The following is a 17,758-nucleotide window of genomic DNA, read 5'->3' on the forward strand; positions in this document are numbered from 1 at the left end:
TATTTGTCTTGTTTTCCAAACCCTGGAAAGAAAGCATGCTTACACAAGAAACCCAGTGCCAAGATCCCATCATTCATGTTAATCTCACTCTTTCTGGAGTCATACCTCTCAAATCAATAAATACACACTTTGATACGTATCGATGTCATGCAAATTAAAACTGGACAGCATCTCCTTTGGTCCAATAGCTCCCAAATCTAACAAACTCCACTGGACTAAACCTTGCAACACCAGAGTCTTTAGTCAAGGCAAACCTCGTTCCAGAAATTTTTAATCTTTTGCATTATTATAAAACAATATAAAGCAATTTGCAAAACTCAACCACACAAGATGACTCAGCACAGAAGTTTAGTTCAATATGACTTTATTTAAAAATCTGCAAAGCTGAAGGAGGGATCTGATGTTTTGTTAAAAGAAAACAATTTTCACACTGTATATTTTAGCCTTTTTAGCTCTGTGCTGAATAATAACAGAAAAGGAAGTTTCTGTTCAAGATCCTCATTCCAGCACACTCAGCCAGGTGCTCGGGACCTTGTAGCAAGATAACCCTGGTCTGAGCCCACAGTAAATCCTCTCCCCCGAGTGGAGCCCCAGTTCTTCCCCAGGCACACATACTTATTTCCACTGCTCTCCACAGGCCCTAAGAATCCTTCATTTTACAGTTGAAAAGAGTATGAAAGGATTCCTTAACTCATTGCCTGCAATAAACCCAACTACTGGTTAACTCTTGACAATTACAAGTATAAAATACTTGAAATGTATAAGATGTTCCATACTGAATGGAACATCTTAAATGTTAAAAAATTAAGTCAAGTAACATGCTTTCACGTTTTAAAATGTTACTTAATAAAACTTACTGAGACAAGATATGCAGCACTTTTTTGTACTTGGTATTATAAACTCCTACTGACAATGGCTACTCGATGGTCCAAAAAAATAAAAAAGAGAAGAAACCATACATATTGCTTTATAAACAATGCCTGAAGAATGTCATGTTTTGAATTTTGTTACTAAAATTAAGCCTGCGGAAAAAAAAGAGGTCTAAAAAAGCAACACCCATGTTATTTTAAATGATGAGGTAGATTTTTTCCTATGCGATAAAGATAACCAAAAATGCATACAACTCTCAAATCTTCTTTAAAAAAAAAAAAAAAAAAAAAAGTTCAGGTTATAGTCACTTTCACAAATAAGACATCTATAAACCATGAGGTGGCGCGGTCATACTCAGGGAAGCTCCGCACTTTGTGTTACTTGGAGATTCGATAATCAGTCTTGGATCAATTAATTCTCTCCAAAAAATGGTGATCTGAGGAAAAACAGAAAATATTCAGTTTAGAGACTTCATTTTGAGGTCGTATGAATTGTAGTCATTTAAAAAGTCAATTTCCATTTGTGCAGAATGCTTGAAGACCTGGAGTAATTTGAGTCCCAGTAAACTCAGTTCAATTAGGGTAGAAGGTCTTTTTTACCTAGAATGCAGCTAAATTTTACATTAAACATATTTCATCTTTCTTTGATTTAGAGCTGGGGCTGTGCGGGGAGGGGTAGCTAGCTGGTTACAAAGCGGTCAGGAGGATTTGCCCAACAAGCCTCTGTGGAAAGGCAGCCCACAGATCTCCTGGGAGGCAGATGTGGCCCAGGAAGTTTATCACTATACTGTTGATGCCCTTTTGTGCAGCTCTGTAGTTCTCTTCCTGTGCTGCCTAAAAATAGGAGGTATTTCACATTTTACCAAGAGAAAGCAAAGCTAACATTGGCCATATGAATAATGAGAGCCATCTAGTGTCAAAAAAGGTAATTACAGGCCCTACTTCAGGCCGCTGTTTAGTAAGGCCTCCAAGAGGAAAGCCTACAACGTTTAATTTTCCAATGTAGTTTCCAAGAACACATTTCAACAAAAAAGTGGGGCTGCATATATTGCAAATGAAGAAGTACAGGAGACTGGGCAAAATCTGCTGAGCCTACCACAGACCCTAAAAATGTGCTTTTGGAGTAAATCCCTGAGTGTCATCTATCCCTAAGACAAAGCAAAACATACAGTCTGCTTAGGGTTTCCACAAATTCACGTTTCAGATAAAACGTGACTCTGCAATACTAAAACTCAGAATAATATCATAACATTTCAAGTATAAGCACCTTAAGAAGTGGTTTCTTAAATATAAATTCTCTTCACTTTAATGCTACCATACTCTAATGAGGCAGCCATTCCAGCAACGCTGGAAGTCTGGCCGCCTACAAAGCTCTAAACCATGTATTTCCTAAAATGGAAATTTAAGGGCTGAAACAAAATCAAAAGACAGATTCATCATTTTACGTCATTCTTCAAAATGACCTGTGCTGTTATAAGTCAGAATCATGGTTAACATTTGAGAGGTAGTTGTAACTGCAAGGAGGCGTGATGGAGATTTCTGGAGGGGCTGCTCAGGTGCTATTTCTTGATCTGGGTGCTGGTTACTACATGGGGTATGTTCACTGGTGAAAATCTCCCAAGCTGTACATTTATGTGTACTTTTTTTTTCAATAAAAAGTTGTTAAAATGCTACTCTTTTCTACTGACACCCTTATAAAACAGTGATTTGATCTGATTTGATTTGATATTGATTTTTGGCAGTGCCACATGGCTTGTGGGATCTCAGTTCCCTGACCAGGGACTGAACCAGGGCCATGGCAGTGAAAGCCCAGAATCCTAACCACTAGGCCACCAGGGAACTCCCAAAACTGATTTTATGCAACTGTACCCTCTTAAATAAGATTTGTGCATCTTGTCTTATAGGTTCTCTGACATTCAAGATGGCATCCTAACTTGGCACTGGGCACTGTTACAGCCACCCTGTAGGCACGACAGAGATCCCCAAGGCTGAGATCCTTTATGATTTTAATACAGGCAGTTCAGGAAGCTGCAATGTCACCTTCCAGGCCACCAGTAGCCAGTCAAGAGAGTGGACAACCAAGCAATCCCAAGAAGAGAAGCGTGCCTACCCTCTTCTCCTGCGTCACAGCGTACTCCACTACCTCAGCTCCATTTTCGTTGTGATAAACCAAATCAAATTTCCCAGGTTCTTTCACGGCTGAAACCAGACAGTAGGAAGGAGAGACAATAAGTCATTTCCCAGTAGTGAAATGTTCCTCTACAGGGAATTCATATCATTAGAAAAACAACCACAAACACACTGTCCATTGATGTGGAGGCTGGGGACACACATGGAAGTATGGAGTGCTCAGTGACGGGAGAGCCTTCGAAAACCCTGCATCAACAGACAGGAGCTTCTCGGCTCTTGATCAGTGACAATCTTTCCTTCATCAAAAAGAAATGAGCTTGATACGCTACCACTAGTAATCCCGGAGAAGAACGTGTAACCACAAGATAATCCCCAAAATAGCTGGTATGTTTCAACAAGGGAAGGTAATGTGAATTCTGCAAAGTTCTTATATCTTGCTGTGTCCTCAGAAATCACACAGGCGTCCTACTTGGTAATACAGCAGTCCTCACTTTACATGGTAGGGTGGGGCCGTTAAAGTGACCATGCAGGCTGAAATCATGCAAAACAATCTTAATCAATGGGAAAACTTATGACTGTCTCATAATCTTTTAAATTTTTTGTCAAAACTTTAAAACCTTTACTGTACAGGGAAATGAAAAAATACTAAAATTGCTATTTATGTAGTACACTGATCTAATTTAAAACAGAAATACTGGGAATTAAAGTGTTCTATGTCTTTGTAAGAAACTTATCGAGGGTAGTTTGAGCAGTGCTCACCTTCTTGTCATGTAACCACAGTACAGAGTGAGAATCTTTTCTACGCCTTACACAACTGTCATACTCCTCTCAGTCTGTTATTCTTCGAGCTTTTAACGCCACGCAATAGCTCTGAGAGTTTCTTTTTCACAGTTTTGCGAAGTTTTTGCTGATGTCACTTCTAGGACGTCCTCATCCCTCTCATTACAACCACTTTCCTCGCTGACGGCAAGAAGCTCACATAAAGCTCAATGTCAACCTTCCCACAGTGAGCTATTTCTTCTATGATTTCACTTAAACTCGATTTGGGTGTCACTTTTAGCATTATCACTTTTTGTTTCTTTGTTGTGCTTTCATCTTTGTTGGCCAATTCCCTATTTCAATTATCCATTTTTGTGAACTGTCACGTGGGTTTATCACTGAGAGACAAGGAAGCAGCACAACTACACACTTTGCTGTGTTACGGGAATTGAGTAACAGACGCACAGTGACCAACCACCAACAGACTTTGAAAGAAGTGATGTGACTTGTCACTAATCATATGGCCATGTGTTATTTGTGCAGTGATTTGTGGACGGGAGAGCTAGCAGTACTCTATACAATTACTCACAGTTAAGAGTTAACATACCAATGTCACTGGGGAGCTGGTTTTATTTAACTAAACCATGGTAACTGAAATTCATGTATATTAGAACCATGCAAGGTGAGGACTACCTGTACTTCTGCTAGAAAACAGATAAAGTGTTTCTTGATGCTCCCAAAAAGAAAAGTCCTAACTGGATGTCATCACTGTCAATCACCTGACAAGAAGTGATCAGGCTGTGTCCACAGAATTTGACCATGGACAAACCTCTGTCCACCATTCCTAAGAAGGGGGACTTCTTCAAATGAAACCTAATCAGAAGAAAGCTGGAAAACCAGTGGAAGTTCTTGTGTGTGTGTGTGTGTGTGTGTTTTTTCTGGCCGCACCGCACGGCTTGTGTGATCTTTGTTCCCCGACCAGGGGTTGAACCTGGGCCCCGGCAGTGAAAGCACTGAATCCGAACCACTGGACAGCCAGGGAATTCTCTGAAAAACCTTTTTGAATGATTTCTATGTACTGGAGTTTTGAATCTTTTACTCCCTACCTTATTTAAACACAAACAGAAAATAATTAATTCCTTAGAGTCTGCTGAAGAAAAAGAGATCTCCTCTACTCCCTGGCCAGGGACCCCTGCAAACACAACCCCAGTTAAGCCATATATAGTAAAAGCCCTCTTATTCCAGGATTTCAGAACCAATAATGGGTGGGGTGAATCAGGGATAAAGCAGGGAACCATTTAAAATAATGTGTGAGAGTGTGGATACACTTATACTTTAGACATTTGACTTAACACACAGAAGTATGTTCATTTGCCAATCTTTTGAGACAGAGCTAGTAGGTCTTATGAGTCCACCAACTAGAGCTGTCTTTCTTTTAAAAATCATATCCTTAATGTAGATATGCAATTTCCACAATTTTTGAGTTTTGAGGGGTTTTTTTTAAGTGATGCAAGAATACAAAAGCTGGCAACGCAATGTAAGTGCAGAATCTTCCCAGATTTTTACCAAATTCCTCCCAATCTCTTATAGCTGACCCACCACATATAATTCAAAAGGGAATTTTTCAGTAACAATCCTGAGTCAGCATTCAACTTAGGTTTCACAGACATAGTTTTTTTTGCCATCAATTTTCATCAGTTTATGTAATTGTACGAAATTACATAACTACAGTGACAAGAACAACGTGCCTAACAGCTCTGGGAACAAACCCAACAACTCTTAGTAGACACGCACCTCCACTTGTGGGAGTGCAGCGCCCACCACCCGGCCGCTCTGTGCTGACAGAGGTATGCAGAGAGCCAGGCAGCCACGGGGGCCAAGGAAGACAGCAGCGCCTGTGTGTGAAAGCTGTTCAGAAACCAGTGTAGATGTGAAGAGCCTACATTGCCAAATTCTTTTCTAGAGCACTCACCAGGTAAAGATGAAAGAATTTCTATATCTACTTGCTGGGTCTCCGGATTATGGCTTAATATTTTTCCTTCCTTTCAAAAAACAAAAGTCCAAGTCAAAAATCAACATGTGAAATATTATGAATATACTAAAACCACTGAGTTGCACACTTTAAAACAGTTAAATAGTGAGTTTTGTTATGTGGCTTTTATCTCAACAAAAAAAGTTTTTAAATATATCAACATGCATTTGAAATAAAACTCCCACATACCAAGCCAGCATCTCCCCTGGTCTCAATCATCCCAGGAGCAGGTACCAAACAGGGACAGCCCCTATAGCCCACAGCCTGCTACTTAGTCAAACTAGCCGATCCTAAGCTGTCTCCCTCACCCTGCCTTGCCTACACCAAGGAAACCCCAATAAAAGCTGCTCCCTCCTGCTTCTGCCTCCCAGCCACAACCAGGTGCTGTCACCTGTGGTCCTGCCTGGTGTGGCATCCCCCCTCTTCTCTCGGGAAATGTAAGTATTAAATTCCTTTCTCAGTAGCACTGACTTCTCTGTGTCATCACTCAGTCACCTCCATAAATTAAAATCCCACGGATACAAATGAGACAGGTTAGGGGCTGAGGAGACTACATTCTTTGAAGGTAGATTTGACTTTTAAAGACAAGCTTAATGAATAAACCCGATGATCTAGCTGGATAACAGTACTTGACATCAAAGCAAAAAAGTGGTACTGATTTTCACCCTTGAAACGGTTTTGAAAGCAACTTCAAAAAAGTTCTAAAAATACTGGGAAATAAAGTAAGCAAATAGCTTTCCAAGATGATAACTATAATGACCAACATCCATTTAACGAGTTTTAAAAAAATCAATATCATCTAGAATCAACACTTGGTAGAGGCTGTGGGACATACCAATTCACGTTTATCTCCATTTCCTCACGTATCACAGAATTAAATTAGTCATCTATGGTAGGGTGAAAAAACATCCTGGTTTGCCCAACACAGGTCCATTTACATTTCCTTTCAGTATAATTATTAATACAATATTAATCCTTTTCACTCACAAGTGTTCTGATTTATATAAGTTATGTGGTCACCTATATTAAGAGGCTAAGATGAAAAAGATGATAAAACACCAGTTACCCAGAACTAACCAACCAAATCCCTTCACGAACTGATTCTTCTTCTAGCCTGCTTTTGAAGAAAGATTCTTACCAAGATTTTAAAAGGCTACCAAGGTATCAACTCAGATTGAATCAAATCTTCTTATACCTTATCTGTATTACTATATTAACGTTATCAATTATTCCCTTAAAAAAAATGGACTTACATTCTGAATCTCACATCAAAATAAGAAAGTATGCATTTTAACAAGATTTTCAACAAAATTTTGAATGGGTGAGAAAGGAAAGGAAACATGTAATTACTGATTGAGTCAAACTTTTACTGAAAACTGTGATAAAGTTCATATGCCAATATGAAGTCCCATACAAATATTAAGTGAGTAAATTCCAAGGATACTATTTGTGAATTACCTGTGGTTAACTGGTAAAGCAAAACAAACCATATTAGACGATAATAACCAGTAGTAATTCACAAATATATGAAATAGATTCCTATGCTGAAAATAATCATATTTTCTGGCTGAGAGCTATCTATTTTTCTCTTTCAAAGTTTAGGATCATGGGAGAGGGGTACTCAAATAACTTTGTGTATCTAAGCTGATTAGAAATAAATGAGTAATAAAAAAAAAATTAAATTTGTCATTCTCATTCTATATTCTTCCCAAGTATTAAGAAAAATAACACTGGGAGACTTCAAAGTGATACTATCAAAAAGTTTACATTTTGAAAATATTTTTATTTTCTACTTTATGACATTATTTACTCCATAAAAATCCATGTTATCCATATTAGCAGTATTAAATATGACTTAAGCTTCTTTAATATACTGACATTTGATGACTTTAAAATAAAGAAACTTACCTTATAGTCAGAAACATCAGGAGAATAATCGGATGTTAGTTCCAAAAGCTAAAAAAGAAGAAAAAAACTCACAAATACACATGCCCTGTGGCTCCTTTCCCCTACTCCTGAGAAAACAAAACACACAGTACTGGGGTGCCCACTCCACCACTCTGGGAGCCCTACCATGAGCCTGTGGCAAAACAGGTGTTCCAGTAGGAAAGGTTTTTTTGGATTTGGGAGGTTTTTGGGGTGATATGTAGAGCTTTTTTTTATTGAGCACTTGCTATGTTCCAGACACCAAGCTGAGCCATTTCTACTCATTCAGAAAACAATTACTAGGCACCTACTACATGCTAGGCAAGAGAACACGAAAGATATGATCCAGGAAGAGTTATTATAAATATGATATAATATAAATTAGTTTAATACATTTATTACATTTTATTAATATAAATTATATTAAATTAAATATAAATGTAACCTGACATGCTAATGAGTAAGTTTATTTAGAGGGGGAATAATCTTTTTTGTTGTAACTACTGTTGTTTTTAAAAAATATACCTTAAATGCAATCTTTTCTCCAACTTGAGGGGCAGCTGCTAAAAGCGGTAAGAGACTGTAGTCCTTCTTGTGTGTCTCTATGGGATTCTGAAAAACAGTATTAGTCATGTGATTTTGTTACTAGTGAGAAACTGTGAACCCATGACGTCAATTCCAGAAACACTACGTGAGGAAAGGGGAAGAGGTAAACTCACAATAAATAATACTTACCTGGATAACAGTAGATGAGTTTGTCACCATTTCATTCAACTGCTGTTGCTTCTGATAATCAGCATTTCTATTTAAAACACAGGGAACAGCATGCCCTCGTCCTCGACCTCTGCCCCGCATACCCCGACCCCTCGCTCCCTTCCAAGAAAGAAGGTCCTCTCCCCTACTCCAACCTCTTCCCAAAGTGATGGGGAGAGTCACGTTGGGAGGAGGACCAAGGGCCTGTCTGCCACCATTTGAGTCCGACTGCTTCCATCCAGCAGCATTTGGAACCTGTGCGGATGGCCCTGGACAACGTTTTCCTGCAAAGAGACCTACAGTCTTTAAGAAATCTGCAGTACACACCCGGGTACTCTTTGACATCACACATTGGTCATCTGACTCTGAACTAGAGTCTGAACTAGAAGATGATGTTCTGGAGGTCTTGCCCTTGATGCGGGTAGAGGGAAAACCAGTTTTTGCAGCCACTTTGTCTGCAGTTGTGGTTTTCATAGAGGATCCTTCCTTTGATACTTCAGTCAAGATTTCCTCTGGGGAATGTCTGACCTCCAAGATGACATTGCTGAGACCATCACTGGTTGATTCATGATAAGACTCAGACTCTGAGGAGGAATCGGGACTATCTTTTGTATGAATGCCTGTGCGACCTTTTCTTTTGGCTTTCACAAGGCTGTTTCTAGCAGGAGGACCTTTTGGAGGACTGCACTTCAGGATGGTCCACTCTTTCACTGACTGTGCTTTAGAAGACTTGGGAGTCTTTGCCTGCTTTTTATATTCACACTTCTCCTTTTTCTTTGGTGATTTTCTTTTGGTCTCTCCACCATCAGCATCCACTACACCACATGTGGCTTTGTTTTTCCTCTTGTTTTTTTTACTCACACTCTGATCTGTGACAGCTTTTGGTTCTAGATCCAAGGTCTTCTCACTGTTATTGTTCTCATGCCTCTTCCAATGCTTCTTTGAATTTTTGTAATCTAGTTCGGTTTCTTCATCTTCCTCCAGCTTAAATGCCCGCTTCTTTGCTTTTCTAGGTAATAAACGAGTACTATCACCATTACTAACTGTTACAGGACTCTCAGCAACTCCTCTCTCTTCTAATTTAACTCTATCAAAAGAACAAGAGAGAAAGCTTTAGTAAGTAATTCATAAGCATGTCTCCAGGATGTAGTTATATACTAAGAGGACTGCAAACTGTCACTGTCATCAGGCAATGAAAAAATGTCAAATCACTTAAGGACAAAAGACTCTTCTTAACAAAATGGCCTATATGGCATCACTTATGGTCAACTTTCAACAAAACGGCCTATATGGCATCACTTATGGTCAACTTTCAAATGACTAGTTTTATTTATTGATCAACTACTGCATCCTAAACATTTTCTATAGATTTTCCCTAATCTAAACACCACCATGAAGTAGGTATCTTTCATTTTAAAACAGATCACAAAATTACGGTTCAGACACGTAACTGCCCAGGATCCACAGCTAATAAGCCACAGAAATAGGATTCAAACCTGTTTGTCTAACGCCAACGTTCACAATCTTTCCACTACATTATGTGCCTACGCTAAATGGTGATAAGGCTAACTATCCATTTTTGTTTTTAACTGTAAGCTACTTTTTAAAAAAATCAGATTTCATTTTTATTTTGTTTAAATTTAGGAAAACACCAAACAATTTATAATTTATGTTCTCTGGGGTACTGACAACCATCGTAAAATTCCATAACATTTGGTGATTCTTAATTTTATGTGCCAACTTGACTAGGCCCTGGGGTGACCAGATATTTGGTTAAACATTGTTCTGGGCATGTTTGTCGGGGTGTTTCAGGATCAGATTAACATTTGAATTTGTACACTAAATAGAGTGCCTTTGTGAGCAGACGGTCCCAGCGTGAATGGCCCTCACCCAATCCACTGAAGGCCTGAACAGAATAAAAGGCTGAGCAAGAGGAAATTCGCTCTCCCTGCCTGACTATCTTTGAGCTGGGACGTCAGAAGAACTTCTCCTGCCTCAGACTAGGAATCAGACTGAAACACACCATCTGCTTTCCTGGCCTTTGCACTTGGGCCGGAACTTTATCATCAGCTTTCCCAGGTCTCCAGCTTGCCGACTGCAGATCTTGGGACTTCTCTGCCTCCATAATCTCATGAGCCAGGTCCTTATAATAAATCTCATTTCTGTACCTAGAGCTATAGCTATGTCTATATCTATATCATCTCCTATTGTTTCTGTTTCTCTGGAGAACTCTGACTAATATACAGTTCGTCCAAAATCATTTCACTATAGTAAAGGAATTCTGTTCCTCCATGAACTGGCAACAGCTAATTCTAATAGGCACAGCCCAGTGACAGAGAGCTGAGTGAGTGTTGTCAATGTCAAGCACATACTGGGTGTTTAAAAATGCCTGCTGGTGCTTCCCTGGTGGCGCAATGGTTAAGAATCCACCTGCCAATGCAGGGGACATGGGTTCAAGCCCTGGTCCAGGAAGATCCCACATGCCATGGAGCAACTAAGCCCGTGCGCCACAACTACTGACCCTGCACTCTAGAGCCCGTGAGCCACAACTACTGAGCCCACATGTCACAACTACTGAAGCCCACATGCCTAGAGCCCGTGCTCTGCAACAACAGAAGCCACTGCAATGAGAAGCCCACTCACTGCAACAAAGAGTAGCCCCCGCTCACCGCAGCTAGAGAAAGCCCATGCACAGCAACGAAGACCCAATGCAGCCAAAAATAAATAAAATAAATAAATTTATTTTAAAAAAAATGTCTCCTAAAAACATACATTATTCTTTCAATACATTTACATCCAGCTATATCTTTCATCAAGTACTTTTAGTGACCAGGGAAAGATGTCGACAATCATATTTGAAAATAAAGTACAGGGCTTCCCTGGTGGCACAGTAGTTAAGAATCCGCCTGCCAATGCAGGGGACACGGGTTCGAGCCCTGGTCCGGGAAGATTCCACATGCCGTGGAGCAGCTAAGCCCGTGCGCCACAACTACTGAGCCTGCGCTCTAGAGCCCGGGAGCCACAACTACTGAGCCCACGGGCCTAGAGCCCATGCTCCGCAACAAGAGAAGCCACTGCAATGAGAAGCCTGTGCACCGCAACGAAGAGTAGCCCCCGCTCACCACAACTAGAGAAAGCCCGTGCGCAGCAACAAAGACCCAACGCAGCCAAAAATAAACAAATAAAATAAATAAATTTATTTTAAAAAAATAGAAAATAAAGTACAATTGGTGAGTAATAAGATAGATTATAGGCATTCTTTAAATTTTTTTAAGGTATAGTAATCCTGTGGATTTATCTCAATGCGGTAGTTGAAAAAAATCCTCAATTATTCTTCAGAATACATAAATACACAGACACATACAAATGAAGATAAAATAAAAGCTACTGATAGCAGGAGTAGGATGAAGAGAGAAATAAAACTCTGAAAGAGCAGGGACTTAAATAAAAACTCACTACCCCTTGTTCTCAGCTGTGGACCTTGGCACCTAGCAGCAAGGAAGTAATTCTTAAACGGGCAAAAGCTAGTTTGGCATCCTGTGAATCTAAGAACTACTTAGAAACTTCCTGGATATGGAACTTTCCATAACATTCTTGATCAATTTGTTTTCACTTGTAGCAATGCTATGATTCAAGTTTCAATTCTGAGATGACAATTAGTACCAAACTTTCCCTCACACTTTGAAAATGGAAGCAAGACCTTCTGTTCAATCACTGTGGTGCATTAATTCACTGCAACACTGCACGTGCTGCATCCCGTGTAGGCAGGACCCCTGGCTTTCACAGGAGCCTACAACAGCATCACGCTTTCAAGAGCAGCTCCCGTCATCAGCTCACCCATTCTGAAGATCATGGATCTGTGGATACTTGACCTGTGATTGCTGCAGCCTCGCTATCTGCTACTCCTGAAGAGAATAATTTCAGTTTGGAACATATTAAGACTGAGAAACAGAACATCATCCAGAGAACAAGAAACGTTCCACCTGGGTCTGCTCAGTTACCGTTCTTTTCAGGGTGGACACTTTCCCTGGCAATGTTCTTCATTTCTCCACTTGGATCACAGACAACAAATGTAACTGTCCTTTTGCAAAGAAAAGTGAATTACCTGTATAATTAGCAATGAAAGAGATTTGATTCCAAGAAATGTTTAAAACAGACTCTCCACTGTTCATTCAAACTCTTTGCAGGGCAAACTGGGCACTAGTATCAAAATGCAAGGTATTCCCTTTAAATCTGCAAGTGCACCTCTAGGATTCTTTCATACATAAATAAGACATGCCCATCTGCACTGCCTGACACCTCCCCACTCCCACTAGCCATTGCCTGCCAAGGCCAAAGTGACTGGATTCAAATCCTTCTTCTGCCTTTAGTTAAAATTTTAAAATATCATTACCTCAACTTTTCTCATCGGTACAAATGGGGGTAACAGTAATAAGCATAGTACTCAAATGAGCTATCATATATATTTAGAGCAGCGCTGGGCTCAGAGCAAGTGCTATCTACACATTAGCTCTAATTTTTATCAATACAGTGAATGTGGTTAGTCCTCTGCGGGCAGGAGTTGGTGGGCTTTTAATGAACTTGTCCCATCAAATGGAGGTGAAATCCAACAAAAAGGGTGGAAGCAGGGGCCTGCAATCTCTTTGGGCCCCACCTGCTCCCTGCAGCCTCCCTCCTGTCTAGCTGCTGTTTGCAGTGCCCTGCATTACCACCTTCAGAGAAGCCAGTTACCTGACCAAGGGCACACAGCTAGTGAGTCACAGAGCCAAGATCTGAATCCAGGGTTCTGATTCCAGACCCTGAGCTCTTAATCACTCTGCTCTCTTACCTTTCACACCATATTGAACAAAAGTAACGCATGTATTTTTGGCATAAATACAGACCTGTACAACTCTTCTGGAGGCCAACTTGACAGTACTTATCAAATTTTAAAATTTGACCAAGGAGTACCCCTTCTGGGAATGTATCTTACTGAATCATTGCCCAAGTACACAAAGATATAGAAGAATACTCACCACAGCAGTATGTAACAGTGAAAACCAGACGACAACTGCCAAGGTCTGAATGTTTTGGTGCTCCCCCCAAATTCATATGTTGAAATCCTAACCCCCCAATGTTATGGTGTTAGGAGATGGGGCCTTTGGGAAGCGATTACATCATAAGGGTAAAGCCCTCATGAATGGGATTAGCGCCCTTATGAAAGAGACCCCCAGGGCTCCCTAGTCCCCTTCCACCATGTAAGGACACAGGAAAAAGGTACCGTCTGTGAACCAGAAAGCAAGCCCTCACCAGACCATGAGTCTGCTGGCACCCTGATCTTGGGCTCCTCAGCCTCTAAACTGTGAGAATTAAATTTCTGTTGTTTATAAGCTACCCAGTTTATGGTATTTTTATTATAGAAGCCCAGTCAAACTAAGATTACAACCTAAAATGTCCATTAATAAGGGGCTGGTTATATAAATTAACATGGTCATGCAAAGGAATAATATAGCATTTAAAAAGAATGATGTAGCGATTGCATCACATATCGTATATACTAAAATGAAAGATACCCAAGATACGTTAGGTAAAAAAAAAAAGTGAGGTGCAGGAAAAAATGTATATTATAATGACATGTGTATTTAAAAAGTGTAAGTATATATGTTTGTATATGTATGGAAAGGACACTCCAAATTTAACTGAGGATACTTCTGGAGAGTGGGGTGTAGGAAGAGTATGTGAGAAAAGAAATAAGGGATTTTGTACCCTGAACTATTTTGAAGTATAATTTTTTTTTTAACAATAAGCCTTTTTGTTTGCTTTGTTTTAATAAAAGAATAGGAAGGGACTATGAATGTTCCACAATGAAAGCAGCCCAGGCCTAACTTCCACTGGTCTCTGTTTACCCATGGGCATTGGACAAACACGCTCCTGAACATGAGAGAAGAGCTCTCAGTATTCTAAATCCCCAAAACCATCAGCACGCTACAAAACGAGATTTAGCGTCAAGAGACCCAGAGCTGCACAAGGATCGGCAGCCTTAATGGCAAGTACCTTCTCTGGCTCCCGAGGTTCCAGGAAACCAAACTGCCCTCAGCCTGGCTCAGACACTCTGTCTTCTTCACTCCCACTGCCAGCCTCACAGACATGTCAAGAGGGGCTTGGCTGGCTGTCCAAGGAGCCACTGATCACAGCAACATGAAATGAGAGCTCATCTCTAATGTTCAGTATTTAATAATCAGTATTAAATGCCGCACAGTCAAAAGAGTGCCAGAGGAGAGAAGGCATTCTGTTTCCGCACAGAATGACTCTTCAACAGGGAGCTCTCACTCCAGCTGGTTGCTCTCCAGGTGCTGCAGCCAGGCCTCTGTGAAGCTCTCTTCAGGGGGTGTTATGGGATGAACTGTGTCCCCTCAAAATTCTTATGCTGAAGCCCTCATCCATAGTACCTCTAAATGTGACTGTATTTAGACAGGGCCTTTGAAGAGGTAATCAAGTTAAGATGAGGCCGTTGACAGCGGGCCCTAATCCAATCTGACTGGCGTCCTTATGAGAGAGAAAATCTGGACACACAAAGAGACACCAGGTCACGTGCCTTTTTCTGAGGACAGAAAAAAGGTCATGTGAGGACACAGTAAGAAGAGAGACACCTACTAGCCAAGCAGAGAGAAACAAAACTTGCAGAAAGAAACAAAACTTGCCAACACTTAACCTTGGACTTCCAGCCTCCAGAACCATGAGAGAGAAATTTCGGTTGCTTAAGCCTGTGGTGTTTTGGTAGAGCAGCCCTAGCAGACGGATGGGGCTCCAGGCAAATGGGAGCACTTCCTCCTCCCAGGGGAGATGGAGACCGCCTTCAGGAGCTCCATGTTAGCAGCCTGGGGGCAGAGGAAGTCAGATTCTGGGGGCTCAAAAGAAGGGGCTGTGAGGAAGTGGCCATGGCACATAAGCGTGGAAATGCTCACGCCTCCAGGGCTGGGTCTCAGGATTCCCACAACCAGGCCCCGCTTCTCCTCATGAGAGCTCTCTCAGCACTCCTGGCAATCCCAACAGAATTCTTCTGCTGGTCACGCTCATCCCTTCACCAAGTCAGGGTAGCTTTTGCCTCCACAGCTGTACAAGGCTATCCAACCTTCAAGGTACTGTGAAATTCCCTGACCATTTGCGTTCCACGATGATCTCTTCTTTCTCAACCATCTTCTGCACTTAGCAGCAAAACCTGGTATGATTATCCGGTCAGATAATTATCCACTCCACATGACACAAGAAGATAATACACAGAAACACAAAACTAGTTATTTTGGTCTACTCCAACAATATTGGGTACCTTTGAGAAAAGAAACTGTTTTCTTCTGTAGCTCTGAAGAAAAGTGAGTCTGTCAGGGGAAGACAGAGAATGACTATGGACATGAAACCACAAAAACATACAAAACTTTTCCAAATTCAACTTTTTCCTAAGGTCTGCCCCATTTACCACTGAAGCTAGCTGCAGAGGTATTTCTTGCCATATGCAATTGTGCATTCTGGTGTTTAGGAGGAATTCTGCCTGCCATTGTGCTGTATTTATTTCCCATAACAGCTTTCATGGTTTGCTTTTGACATTGTTGACTTCATTATAAAGAGTCTAATTTCCAGATGATTCATTAAATGAAGTATAACTGCAGTTAGCCATCAGCAAGTTATTAATTCATTAGACAGGAGATACATCAGAAAGCAAACTTAACAGGAGAGGATGCAGTCCTTACAACTGCAATATTTAAATAGTCCCTGAATTGCAGAGAGAATGGAGATCTATTTCACAGTGAATAAAAAGGAAAAAGACCTCTTTTGAAACTTGGATTATTTCAAATTGTCACTGGAAACAGCTAAACATTATTAGTAAATCAGTGTTCCTGCTTTTAAAAGAGAGAAAGACTCACATATGCTCAAAGATGTAGCAGTTGTTCCAAGTTAAATTCCCTGATGCTCTGAAGAAATCTTATGAATCTGACATACTCTGGGGAAAGGAATATTCAACATGCAACAAATGGCAAGCAGAAGTAAGTAGCCTGGTTCACAACTCTAGAATTTTTTTCACTGTAGATGAAGCTTTTAAAAAGAAGCCCTGAATAAATCAGTCCAAGATATGAATCCGAACTGAAATGATCGTGTCTTACCATTTTATTGAGACAAATCAGCCACACGTGAGCAATTTACACCACAACCGCTCCTTGATACTCATCTCAGTATCATTTTTTAAAACTTCCAAAAGCATATTTAAAACTATTTTGTTTCCCAATTCACAACCCAAAAGGTTCCAGACACCTATTTAAGTGAACCCAGGTGAGACACAGAATGACGCCCACCAGTCCCAGGGGGTATCACAGGAGCTCAGAGATTGGACACGCTGCAAGTGGTGAAGAAAACATGACTGTTGGTCTGTTTGCTTGGGTCTCCGGCACCTGACCCTGCGAGCTGCCGGGAGAAGGCGGGGTCTCAGGCACGCCCGGCACCCGGCGCACCTAACACAGTGCCCGGCTAAATGAGCGCTTGCTAAGTCAAGGCTGCAAGAAACGCGAGCCCTGCCCACACCCAAGATCAGGGTTTTTCCAAGTGTGGTCCACCAACCTTCTGCATTAGAAGCTTCCCGGGGAAAGATGCTCGTTACAAGGCAGATTCCTGAGCCCCATACCTGACTGGACCAATCAGAATCTCCGGGGTTCACGGAAGTGCAGTTTGACAGCGCCCCGCCACCCCAGCTCACCCCGACCCTCACCCGGACCCACACCCACACGCGGTCTCCAGTCGCCGGAGGCTCCCCCCGGGCGTGCGCAGGCGGGTCCCCGGCGCCCCACCGCAGCGCCCCCATCCCGCCCGCGCACCTGAGGCAGTCGTTGTCTCGTACCAGGCGCGCGCTCTCGGTGGGGGGCAAGAGCCCCCCCTCCAAGTAGAGGCCCAGGAGGGCCCCAGAACTGAAGCCGAAGCGCTGGCGGATGAGACTGATGAGATCCGTGACTACTCGGCATCTGTTCAAGTCGATGAGAAGCCAGAAGGACGTGCAGTGCGGGGTGGCTGGCGGCGGGTAATCGAATTGAAGGCGTAGCCTAACCGTCTCGGAGGCTGCCATCTTGCTCGATGCGCAACGGAAGCCGAGAGACTCCACTGGGCCGCCGAGAGGCGTGCGCGGGGCCCGCCCCCTGGAGCCTGTTAACGGGTGCCACCTGTTGGTGGCAAATGGCTGCTCCAGGCTTTGTGAATGATGAGAACGCGGAGCGGGATTGATTCAGGTCCGCTCAAGACAGGGCTAGGGAAGAGAATAAGCGAAATGCCT

The 17,758-nt window shown here is 41.8% G+C and overlaps 1 protein-coding gene across 1 annotated transcript; it reads right to left on the reverse strand.

Annotated features, from left to right (window-relative positions):
- Positions 1–347: 347 nt before the first annotated feature.
- COIL (coilin) lies at positions 348–17,560 on the reverse strand. Its single transcript, XM_059908132.1, has 7 exons — positions 17,310–17,560; positions 8,452–9,556; positions 8,242–8,328; positions 7,699–7,746; positions 5,731–5,800; positions 2,980–3,068; positions 348–1,306 (listed from the first exon to the last, which is right to left on the reverse strand). The coding sequence occupies exons 1-7, from the start codon at positions 17,552–17,554 to the stop codon at positions 1,196–1,198; spliced, it is 1,755 nt and encodes a 584-aa protein (XP_059764115.1). The 5' UTR covers positions 17,555–17,560; the 3' UTR covers positions 348–1,195.
- Between the last annotated feature and the right edge of the window lie 198 nt (positions 17,561–17,758).

Source organism: Balaenoptera ricei, chromosome 20 (genome assembly GCF_028023285.1).
Source record: "Balaenoptera ricei isolate mBalRic1 chromosome 20, mBalRic1.hap2, whole genome shotgun sequence".
NCBI classification, from domain to species: domain Eukaryota; kingdom Metazoa; phylum Chordata; class Mammalia; order Artiodactyla; family Balaenopteridae; genus Balaenoptera; species Balaenoptera ricei.

Excerpts from the sequence above, each read along its gene's own strand:
- COIL (XM_059908132.1), bottom strand. The coding sequence starts at position 17,554 with ATGGCAGCCTCCGAGACGGTTAGGCTACGCCTTCAATTCGATTACCCG. Across the intron at positions 5,801-7,698 it reads CTGATGTTTCTGACTATAAG|GAAGGAAAAATATTAAGCCA; the intron begins GTAAGTTTCTTT and ends GTTTTTTGAAAG. Across the intron at positions 1,307-2,979 it reads CTGTGACGCAGGAGAAGAGG|ATCACCATTTTTTGGAGAGA; the intron begins GTAGGCACGCTT and ends GTTTTTCCTCAG.